Source organism: Puma concolor, chromosome A1, assembly GCF_028749965.1.
Source record: "Puma concolor isolate L17-30 chromosome A1, mPumCon1.1.hap2, whole genome shotgun sequence".
Taxonomy (NCBI): Eukaryota; Metazoa; Chordata; class Mammalia; order Carnivora; family Felidae; genus Puma; species Puma concolor.
This window is the reverse complement of record NC_141667.1, coordinates 102,189,182-102,201,195: the sequence shown is the minus strand read 5'-3', so window position 1 is coordinate 102,201,195 and position 12,014 is coordinate 102,189,182. Positions and strand designations below refer to the sequence as shown.

Sequence of the window (12,014 nt, the reverse complement as noted above, 5' to 3'; positions counted from 1 at the left end):
TGAAAATATGGTGCCCTTTTACCCCTCAGTCTTTCATAGTCTATTTCCTAAAAAACATGGTTATCCTCTTACCAAGCACCTATAGTTACTGAAATCAGGAAATCACCATTAACATAGCATTAACTGTCTACAGACCTCACTCACTTTTACAGATTGACTCAATAAATTCTTTGTAGCAAAAGAATATTCAGTTAAATGTCTCGCATTTAGTTGTCCTTTCTCTTTAAATCTCCTATAGTTTGCAACCTGTCCTTAGTCTTTGTCTTTCATGAAGTTGATAATTTTGAAGACTACAGACCAGGAATGTCCTTCAGTTTTGGTTTCTCTGATAATTCCTCACAACTGGGTTCAGGCTACGTGTGGTTGGCAGGAATATTAAAGAAAGGGTGTTGTGTTCTTCTCAGTGCATTGTATCAGGAGGCACATGACACTAATTTATCCCATTACTGGTGATGTTATCTTTGATTTGCCAAGTTTGTTTTCAGTAAAATTACTCTCTCCTTTTAAAATATTAAGCGTCTTGCAGGAAGAGAGTTTGAGTCTGTACATCTCCTGTTACTTAACAAACTCCGAACTGCTGGTTTGAGCATTCCTTGATGATTGTTTTTGCCGTAGTGAATTATTATGATGATGAAGATTTAGGACTCCACCTTTCCTCCTTTTACTTCATTCCCCCTGTACTACCCTGTCACCAGTTTCACCCTCTTTCTTATTACTGTTTTGTCACCTGGAAGTAACTCCTTTGATTACTGCCACCTCAGATCACTGATGCTTTTAAGCCCCTTCCTTAGAACAAGGGCTTTGATCAACCAGGATTTTTTTTTTTTTTTTTTTTTTTTCATATGTGTAGGTTGCCCTTTCTTTTTCCAGTGATGGTTTTAGGTCAGTCTTAGGCCCTCCACTATCTCCCTGTTTACTCTGCCATGCAGAATTTTCCAGACAGCTCTCAGTTTCTGCACAGGCTTATGGCAGGAGTCTAGCAGGTTGTTTGCTGAAATTTGGCATTAGCATTATTTTTTACTGATAATTTGAAGTTTGGGCATTTTATGTCTTTTAGTTAAGTCCCTGCATCCTATGTAGTTTTATTCTTATTTTAGTTTGTAATTTGTTTTGTTTTTTTGAGACTAGGATTTATGTGACCACCACTACCTTGGTTATCCAGATTCCAGGGACCTAAATCCTAAATTTTCTAAGGTTTAAGACATTTTGGTGAATATAAAATAGACACAGTATATAACCATTATGTCATTGCCTACCCTTTAATTTTTGCTCAAGTATTTAAAATACATCCCTTTTTTTGAGTCAGTGGCTCATAAAATGTTAAAAGCATAGTCCATTTTGGGTTTTGTAGTAAAGAACAACTTTATAAAGCACTCAGGTGGTCTTCTTCCTTTTGTGAATTATGGGATAGCACCCAAGTGAACAAAAACACCATGAAAGAATTTCTCCTTACATAAAACGAGAACAAACAAAACAAGGTAAATAAGGTGGAAGGTTGTTAAATTGGGGAAACTTTATTCTCTGTTCCGCCAGTCTTTCCTACTTTTGCTCCGCAAATATTTTTCTTTCAACTACTAGGTTGGCGATTTGGATATTAACTACATTAACATAGAAGGTATCACTACAAACACCTGCCCTGAATCGATGGGTTCTACTCTGGGACCTCAGAGCTGCAAGCATATCCTTGCTGCAGAAACCAGCCATGGAAAATACCCGCTAAGTGAGAAGAAGGAAGTGGCCTCAAGTACTGAAGCTCGGCAGTCCTTTGCATCACCATCTGGTTCATATGCTTCCGATTTTAATCTTTCTTTTGGTCTTCATGGATTTGAAAAGGAGCAAAGTCACCTAAAGAAAAGAAGGTAAGGGGAAAAAAAGGTAAGATACTATATTCTAAAGGAAAAGTGTAGAATATCAAAAAGCTTTGTAGCTAAACTTGTGAAATTATATTTTATTAGATTTTATTGTCCCATCCACTTTGATCTCTACATCAAAATATTACCCCCTTTTACATTCCTATATTCCTTGCCTTAAAAGTAAGACACTTATGAAAATGGACAAAAAAATAATAGAGGAAAAGCACAATGAGATAGCATTCTACATTACTTGATAGGCAAAAATTTTTAAAGTGTAACAATACCACATTTTGTTGAAAATGTATACAGTGGAAATCCCAAGTACAGTTGATAGGAGTGAAAATTGCATTGTAACTTTGGAAAATAATTTGGCATTATCTAGCAAAGACATTCTATCTCTTGTAGAAAATTTAGGAATGAGGAGAAAGGACTTGCGATCCCCCAGAAAGCCCCATTTTGGCTCTGGGATGGCTGTGGGACCCTTCTTTCAGTGGGTGCCAGGTTAGGAGTGTGTAACAGGATTGATGTTGAGCTCAAAGTGAAATGCACCTCACTCATTAAAAAGTCAATAACAAGCTGAGAGGCTGGCAACTTCTCATGAAGGAGAAATTTGAGGGCACACAATAAAAACTGAGGTTAACACAGGGACCTGAATCCTAAATTTTCTAAGGTTTAAGACATTTTAGTGAAAATTAAATAGACCCAACATATAACCATTTTGTTACTGAAACTTAACTGTTTTGAGAAGCTACAAGGGGAAAGTAAGCAATGCAACGTTTATTTTAAAATGCCCAACAGCAACAACAAAAAAAAGATGAATGAAGTTTCATTCTAAAACTTGCCTTTTTTGTTTTACCACCATCCACAGTAAGAAATACTTTTCACACCATGACCCCGCGCCACCTACATACACAAAAACAGTAAAGAAATGTCCTATGAAATAACATGTGGAATGTATTCTGTTATTTTCTATTATATACTATTTTAAAAGAAAATTTGGGTCACAACCTAAATTATATTTCATATTTCACTAATGGGATTTTTAAAAATAGCGTTATAAAACATTGACCAAGAGGTGATCCCGAAGAATATTGTTCATGAGGGGCGCCTGGGTAGCTCAGTCGGTTAAGGGTCTGACTTTTGCTCAGGTAATGATCTCGCGGTTCATGAGTTCGAGCCCCATGTTGGACTCTGTGCTGACAGCTCAGAGCCAGGAGCCTGCTTCAGATTCTGGGCCACCCTTTCTCTCTGCCCCTTCCCTCTTCACATTCTGTCTGTCTCTCACACAAAAATAAATAAACACTAAAAAATTTTTTATAAAAAAAAGAATACTGTTCATGATACCAAATATCTTAGCTTAACAGCTTAATGAAGAAAAATAGTAGCCCAATTGAAATTAGTAGAAAAAGGAATGTTTTAATGTATAGCATGCAAAATAAGATAATAATCACTGATAGTTGTAGCGTATACTCACAGCAATGGAGAAATGTTGTATGTATCTGGAAAGGCTTATGTTAAATTACGATAGGATTGCAGGCAGCCAACCATTTGAACTTAATGTTTATTAATACAGAGATCACAAGTTAAAAGCAAATAGAGGGGGACAAGACATCAGCAGACCTTTAACCCCTTTATCCCCTAAGGTCTCTGTCTACTCTCTGACTACCATTGAATTAAGGAAACTACATAGCACCTTAATATATCTATAATTACATTGTAATAACATTCAGAGCACAAGTATTTGCCAGAAAGTGTTTCTTCACACCAAGCCTTAGTTTTTTTTTTTTTTTTTTTTTTTTTTTTTATGAGAAATCACTTTATGGACTTCAGCATTTGCACTGAATTACAGTGTGAAGTCCACCCCCGGTGTGTTCTGTGCTCAATGCCAAGGTGAAATCCCTCCATGGGTTCTGAAAGGAGAAAACCCCACTTTGGAACAGCTCACTGATGCCAGTTGTGGCTTTCATTTCTATGTAAGTGTCACAATTGATGACGTTGGTATTCAGTGGCCATTAAGTAGCCTATGGATTTTTAAGAAAAAGAACCAACATGGACTAATTCAAAGTTTCATATTCTTCATATTTCATAAGCGAGATGGTTTTATTGTGTTGTCATTAACATTTTAACTCCAGTACTGCAACAATGAAAGAAAAACACATTTGAAAATGCATTGAGCATTAACATGCCTATAGAAGCACTTGGCTTCAAAGTTTGAGCGGTTTAAAATGTAAATATTATGGAATGAGCCAGGAATATAGAAGGTCACATTCTTTCCTTTTAATTTTATGGTTATTAAAGTGAAAACAGGAAAGAAAAGCAGTAGGTTATCAGAATTATTACCTGCTTCTGAGGGGGAAGTCTCACCTAAAATCTCTAAAAATGATGATCTAACGTGACACATTTGGGACCCCACTTGATTCATGTTGACTCCTGTCTTTTTTTTTTTTTCTTTGTCAAAGTTTTATTTTAATTCTAGTTAGTTAATATACAGTGCAATATTGTTTCAGGAGAACTGAGTGATTCACCACTTGCATATAACAGCCAGTGCTCATCATGACAAGTGCCCCTGTTAATGCCCATCACCCATCTAGCCCACCGCCCTCCACCTCCCTCTTATTGTTAAGACTCTCTCATATTGACTCTTTTCTTGACAATAGTCAGTTCTGAGGCGTGAACTGCAGTCTGTCCCTGATTGTCCCCGAGCTTTCCAGCCCCATGCTGCCTATTCCCCACAGGCCTCCCAAAGAGCCCAGTGGTTTTGTTTCATCCACAGTTTTAGTGTTTGAAGGATACGTAAGGCTGGTAATAATTAGATTTATGAAATAAGTAAGGCAGAACCAACTTACAGCAGGTTTTGTTAAAGTACTTGAAATGGCTTTTGTTAGGTAGCAATGTTCACTTGGGGAAACATAAAATTTTGTTGAGAAGAAGAGATTTCGGGGGGAGAAAAAAATTGTAAGTTTTGTTAGAAACAAAATGAGTCTGCATTGCATCTTCAGCCAAGGAGAATTTGAATTGAGAGAAACAGAAACCAGTGACTGTGTCGGTCAGTCTGTAGGCTTATGTGATGTTTACTTACCTTGTGCTTTAGTTCCAGCCTCGATGCCCTGGATGCCGACAGTGAAGGGGAGGGGCATTCTGAACATTCACACGTTTGCTACACTCCAGTGTCTCAGAGTTCCTCAAGAACCGGGATCCCTAGTGGGGATGAATTGGACTCTTTTGAGACCACCCCTGAACCAGATTTTAGTATCTCCAGGACCGAGTCCCTTTCTTTATCAAGTAACCTGCAGTTGAAGGTATTCTTAATGCTATTAATTTGGTTTGTTGTTAGCACGGAAGCCATGTTCTCTAAAGCAGTCCATCTGTATGTGAAGGACAGGTTATGTTTCATTTGCCTGTGTGAACAATTTTTTGTTTTTTGTTTCTTTTTGGAGACTCATGAGCTGTGTGATTGAGTCTGTCTTGTTAATCTCTCCCACTCCATTTCATCCGTATAGTGCTTCACATGACTGATTTATATTAAATTAATTTGCCATCAGTACATATAATCTTCCACATCCTTGGAAAACTTTACTGCCTCATAGAATGATTTATGCCACCGTTCCTTAAGCAAAGGGAGAAAAACTGGCAAGAAGAAGTGGATTTATGTGATCAGTCTGGTTTTGGCTCACATACATTTTTACTTGGCTCCGGTGTTGAGGTAAATATTACTAAGGCAAAGCGGGTATTTGTTGAGCCTTCCCGGCTGCACCAAGTAATGTGGGACACTGTAAACTCTGTCACTTTTCCTGTAGGAGAGGACTTTTCTCTCTCATAGACATTTTCACATTGGAGTTTTGTTGGGGTTGTTTGTTTCGTTTTGGGTTTTTTTTTTTTTTTTAATTTTTTTTAACGTTTATTTATTTTTGAGACAGAGAGAGACAGAGCATGAACGGGGGAGGGGCAGAGAGAGAGGGAGACACAGAATCCGAAACAGGCTCCAGGCTCCGAGCTTTCAGCCCAGAGCCCTACGTGGGGCTCGAACTCACGGACCGCGAGGTCGTGACCTGAGCCGAAGTCGGCTGCTCAACCGACTGAGCCATCCAGGCGCCCCTTGTTTTGGTTTTTAAAGAATGAACTCTTTTAACCTTTTAGACAAAGCCTTTTTGTGTTTCCACTTAAGTTTTCTTCCTTTTGGATTTCTTTTGTCTATTTATTTTCTTTTGCAGTTGAGTTTACTACTGTAAAATAATGTGCCCTGTGCCCAAACTTCTCTTCCTGTGAACATCTGATAGTTATGATAATGCTCTGTTTTTGTAGTGTGCTTTGCAGTATATGAAGCATGTGTTACATTTGTACAAAATACATCATTTTCTCTTAGTTAGGACATAAATATTACCTTTTAGTTTTTGAGTAAATGAGGTTCTGGAGATATTAGATGTCTTGTCCAGGTTGCCCACGCTTGGTGATAGATCCATTGTTCGGTCCAGGCCTTCTGACTATGGTTCCTGAACCCTTTCCCTCAGCTCTTAGGCCTGTAGAGCAGTCATAATCTTTTGAACCTGAATGTCATGTGATATTTCTGGATGGTGAGAAATGGGTATGGTCGTTCATGTAGATACTTCTTCTGCACTTTGAATGGAATGATGAAAAACTTCTCATTACTTGGAGGGAAAAGTAATTCCGTCTCTCTTAATCAGTTCCAGGTTGTTCGCTTTTCAGGAAGACTCTGCCTTATAAAACGTATCTTGCCTTGCTTCTGTAATTACCCTATGTAACTTTTTGCCAAAGAGTTCTGGCTAATTTTCAAAGTTCCATTGTTAGGGGAAATAATTACTATGTATGACTTAAATGCAGAGGGTGGCATTTGGCTAGGGCCCTTTGTGGCCAGTCACCATTAGGGGTATAGGACAGCTCTGGCTGGCCTTTCTGATATCTAGAACCAGCGAGCCCTCCCTAATAAGAAATTCAGCAGCCAAGTCTCAAGGCCCTTTGAAACAGAGGCAGGCTTCTGTTTTCAACTTGCCTCCAGGCCCATTAACTAAACCAGTGAACTTAGGGAAACCATATGTTTTCATCTAGGGAGAATGGAAGCTCCCAGCGCTTGTGAAGGACAGTTGCTGATGGCTTAATTTTAGTAACAAATTTGTATTACTTTCTTTTAACTCTAACTTTAAGTGATAGCTTAAAAATGGATAAGTGGGATCAATCCTAAGGATCCTAGGTCCCAATTGGGTGAGAGTTGGGTACCATAAATGGCTTTAATGGTATTCTATTCCATATTGATTTAACTTTTCTGGAACACATAAGGTAGCCATGTTTTAATTATCTTGCCACCTTGCATTGTGACATATGTTGCAAATATAGAAATAGTGTGTAATTGGGAAGGAAGTAACAAAAATAGTAGGTCATTTAAAAAATAAAATTAAAGATCTATAAATCAGTGGTACTCAAATAGCATTTCAGGAAGTGCTAGATGGAAGGCCTGTTGAAAGATGGGCACAGACTAAAAGGATTTGTAAATTGACCTGATGCATTCTTCCTGAGAGGCTACAGCTAACATTATAAGTTTAAATAGCTGTTGGGAAATTAAAAAACTCATGTAAGTGGCTATTTCTCTACCTTCTAATAATTATGAAATAAAAAGCTATAAGTTAATATGGAATTTTGCTTAGATACTGTACAAAATAACAAAAAACCTGACAACTCGGTTGAAAAAAAAGTGACCCACTGTTGAATATGCAGGGAAATAAATCATTTGACTTAATTTTTCACTTTTAACCAACCTGATTAGAATGTCATATTTGTATTTAAAGTGTTTATGGGCAGGGAGACGCTCGAGTTTACTAAAGCATTAAAAAGACAGTACAATTTTAAAAGTTGTGATAGGCAAACAAGAACAAATGATATCACATCAGAAATATTCACACTGAGTCTTTTTACAGAGACGCTGACTTACTAACATTTGTGGTGAACACATACTCTCAAGTCCTGTTTAGAATTTTTTTTTTTTTAACTTTGTTATGATCTCTTCTAGGAATCGTTACTTTCTGGAGTCCGCTCACGTTCTTATTCCTGCTCATCGCCCAAAATTTCTTTAGGAAAAACTCGGTTGGTGCGTGATTTTACGTTGTGCGGTTCTAGTGAAGGTAAGCATTATTTACCATTTGGCTTTGAGAGCATTCTCTTCCAGAGCAGGTTTTCAGTCAGGAAAGGTATATAAAATATATAAAAGCAGCACGCAGGAATTTTCAATTCCATTTTCATAATTGATTTTTCAAAGCTTAGCACAATCCTTTTCTCACTGTGTTTTAGTCCAATTGCAGATTTGATGATGAAATTAAAAAATATGCACAGACCACTCTGTGGCTCTGTTCTTTGAATGAAATGTTTTCCTCCAGGATGGTAGTGTAAGCTAGAGTTTATTCTAGGTTCATTATTATGAGAGCTTCAGAGGATGTGAAGCAAATTATAAAAAATTACTTCGCCTTAGTTTAAATTGCTGAAATAATTTACTTAAAGGCAAGGTTTGGCAAGATAGATTTTTCCCCCCCTTCTTTTTATTTAGCAGGGGACTTGAGACAGTTGAAATAAAAGAAAATAGTTGGAACCTGAGTCAAGGTATCTCAACACTCTTTGTGGCGGTGTAAACAGTCAGAAATAAAACTTCTAGAAAAGGGTGCAGTAAAACCCCTCAGAAAAGGGTGCAAATCATAAGCATACAGTTTGACAAATTTTTAAAACTGAATTCAAATTACATATATAATGATGATGGGCAATTCAGAGCTGTGCCTGTAGCCCCTTGCAGCCACCACCCCCATTTTCTGCTGTATTTTGAAACAAAGGTATTTCTGTACATAATATATTATGTAGTAATTATATTTAAAGGCATATCTGGAAGTATGCCAATATGTAATACCGAGCCTTAAAATAAAATGTTTGTCATTGCATTAATGCTTTTTTGTCTACCATCCTTAAGAGTCTTAAAATATTCAGAAAGCGAGAGGTGCCTGAGTCTTCTTAATTTCCCATTGTAGAATATTTATTTTATAAGTTTCCTTCTCTTGATTTTTACTTTAAAAAAATTTTTTTTTTTTTTAAATTTTTTTTTTTTCAACGTTTATTTATTTTTGGGACAGAGAGAGACAGAGCATGAACGGGGGAGGAGCAGAGAGAGAGGGAGACACAGAATCGGAAACAGGCTCCAGGCTCTGAGCCATCAGCCCAGAGCCCGACGCGGGGCTCGAACTCACGGACCGCGAGATCGTGACCTGGCTGAAGTCGGACGCTTAACCGACTGCGCCACCCAGGCGCCCCTAAAAAAATTTTTTTAATGTTTATTCATTTTTGAGAGAGAGAGAGCACGAGTGTGAGTGGAGGAGGGGCAGAGAGGGAAACACTAAATCCAAAGCAGGCTCCAGGCTCTGAGCTGTCAGCACAGAGCCCAATGCGGAGCTCGAACCCACAGACCAAAGATCATGACCTGAGCCGAAGTCAGACACTTAACTGACTGAGCCACCCAGGTGCCCCGTTTTTACCTATTCTTTATTACGTTGTTGTTGTTGGTATTTGCATGTCACGTAAAACAGTCTTAAACACATGATCTTTGTGGTTGGAACTGCCATCCTAAAACAATGACTTCTATTTGGGAGATGTTCCATAATTATTTGTTGAATGAATATCCTGAGCAAGATACACAGAGCACAAAACAACTGCTAAGTATTTTTGTTTTAGTTTTTCCTCATTCTCTCTGGGAATCTTTACTGGAAGAGGAGAAAGCAAGACTGATGATAAATGTCAGTTTGAATTTATGGAATGAGAAGATGGAGAAAAGGTTTAAGAAATAAAGGAAAAAGATGGATTGAATTTGCCCTGGGTGTGTGTGCGTGTGCATGTGCGTGTACACACACATGCACACGCACACACATCATGAGTCTTTCTGAGATCTCCAGTTCTGCTTAACCTTAGTTTTGGTTGGGATTCCTTTTAATGGCAGCCTGACGTCTTTTCACTGCTTGTCCTAGATGGTAAAATAACTTCACACTGTAACTATTTAGACAATGCTTCTAAATCTTTGCAGTGTGCAAAATGGCAGCCTTGACATTATATATGTGGTATGACTGGTTTTTAAAGTCACTTCAGAAGTTGGAAGTTGTTGACCAGATGACTGAGAGGAATTTGATCGTTTATAAGGGAAAAGAGCCCTGATTTATGAATTCATTAATGAATATGGAAGGGTATCTTTGCCTTAAATACAATCCTTAAATCTTGGCAGTTGAGTTGGAAGGAATAAAAAACTGACCTGAATTTTTTTGACTTTTCTGTTAATAAAATCTTACTTTAGACAGTATATTTAAAAATAGGGCCCTTTCAGTGAAGTTTGGTCTCCAGAAAGTAAGAATCACAAATAGGCAATGTAGATTGAAGGTAAACAGCACATAGAAAAATTCCAATGGGTAAACCATAGGATATGAGGAATAAATGAACTCTTAAGGACGAAGGAATAGTTTTAACTTTGTGTGTGAATGTGATCAAAGCATAAGAGTGAAAGCTTAACTAGTTCAAAGATGGAATGTTTCATTGTTTAGTTTGCTTAGATTAATCAGAGGTAAATCGACATTTACATTACCGTAAGGTCTCTCTTGGTGAGTTGGAATAGCGCCAAAACCTTTCTCTATTTGAACAGAATCCAAGTCCTCTTTCCCCCCAGTGGGAAGCCCCTTTATATTAGCTACATTGCAGATATACAAAGATCGGATTCAGCCCTTTTCATTCCTATTTGCGATGTTTTCTCATCCTTGTCATGTCTAAGAGGTTACTTACTATTGTTTCTCATGATTTTTTTTTTTTTTTTTTTGGCCAACGGTATGATGGGGTGGCAACATTATTTAATGCTTGTATACACAGAATCCTGTCCTGTGATTCCCTTTGGTACATTGTGTGTTTAGATAGACAGGAATATTGTCAGTAATTAAAACCTCAGCAGGAAGGACACAAGTGTTCTAGTTTTAAGAATTTGAGGAGTGAAGTGAATGTACTTGTGAAAATCATTGTGCGCTGTTATTTGTCCAGTCACCTGAGTCTGGTTCCATTAGTTTCTTAATTATCTTGGACATGTGGCTAAATCTCTTGGTACCTTAGCATGTTTACAAGAAGCATAACGATTTCTTTCTCATGACTTGATTTGAGGAATACTTAGTAGTAGTGGTAAAATCCTTCAAATTCTTCAAAACAGATTTTTTGTTATCTGCAAGATAGCATTAGATTTAACATTGATACTTACACATTTCAGGGATATGCGTTGATTTGTTTTGTCCCTTATTTATCTGACCCATTTCCCTTTGCAAACTGGTTTTGCTTTTTCGCTCTTGTGGATTGTAGAGGTAAAGATTTGTCCTTGCTCTGTAAATGATGTGTTCCACAGGGGCCACCCCCTCCTTCAGTCTCCGTCACTGTCGAAGTCAGTGTCTGTGTTCCATCCTTGTAATGGGTACTCCAGTTCCGGAAAGAAGATGGCGCTTACCTGCTCGCATGAGCCTACTCCTTCTGTCTCCCATCTCCCCTGCCCCCAGGTCCAGCGGGGAAAGTGATTCTCCCTTTGCTACCACAAAGCACATCTCTGAACTGGTTGCTGCTAGGATTTTATGAAGACGTTGCAGCTCTGTTAAAACGAACTCTCCCTTATGCTGATCTTTGAGACTTTTCTTTTGAGCTTCACTAAAGAGGCAGCTAAGATATGTACTGATTCTGTATGTTGGGGGAATTAGCGTTACAAATAAGTGATGAAGCTCTCTTGAGAAATATCCAAAGAGACAAATAATTATTGCAGTGCTGACACTGTTTGCTGCTGCTTGCTGATGCTAACTTAGTTCATAAAGTCATTAAATGTTGCCATGTGTTGGCCTCCTCCCTGTCCTCTCCAAACTAGGGGCAGTGAGAATATCCAGAGGAATGCCGTACTTAGGTAAAATAACTTATTTTCTCATTATTTTCTAACTGACGGTGTGAATAATGATGCAATATGGTTGAGTGTGTGCATTTCAGACTAACGCATGACTACTGGTTTGTCTGCCTCAGTTTTCATTTTATTGTTCTGTGTCTTGTAGAGCAAAGAGCTTACAGCTTACCGGAGCCACCAAGAGACAAAAGGTATTTTAACTGTTCCAAATTTCCTGAGGG

The 12,014-nt window shown here is 38.0% G+C and overlaps 1 protein-coding gene across 2 annotated transcripts in view; it reads left to right on the top strand.

Annotated features, from left to right (window-relative positions):
- Positions 1-12,014, top strand: part of ARHGEF28 (Rho guanine nucleotide exchange factor 28) — a 311,363-nt gene that overhangs the window by 212,637 nt on the left and 86,712 nt on the right. Inside the window, exons 11-15 of one of the 2 annotated variants that reach the window (XM_086699008.1) lie at positions 1,579-1,859; positions 4,945-5,152; positions 7,873-7,984; positions 11,244-11,333; positions 11,942-11,984. In XM_086699008.1, the coding sequence (XP_086555134.1) occupies positions 1,579-1,859; positions 4,945-5,152; positions 7,873-7,984; positions 11,244-11,333; positions 11,942-11,984 (734 nt within the window). The remainder of the gene's footprint in view (positions 1-1,578; positions 1,860-4,944; positions 5,153-7,872; positions 7,985-11,243; positions 11,334-11,941; positions 11,985-12,014) is intronic. The other variant, XM_025924359.2, reaches the window with a different exon arrangement.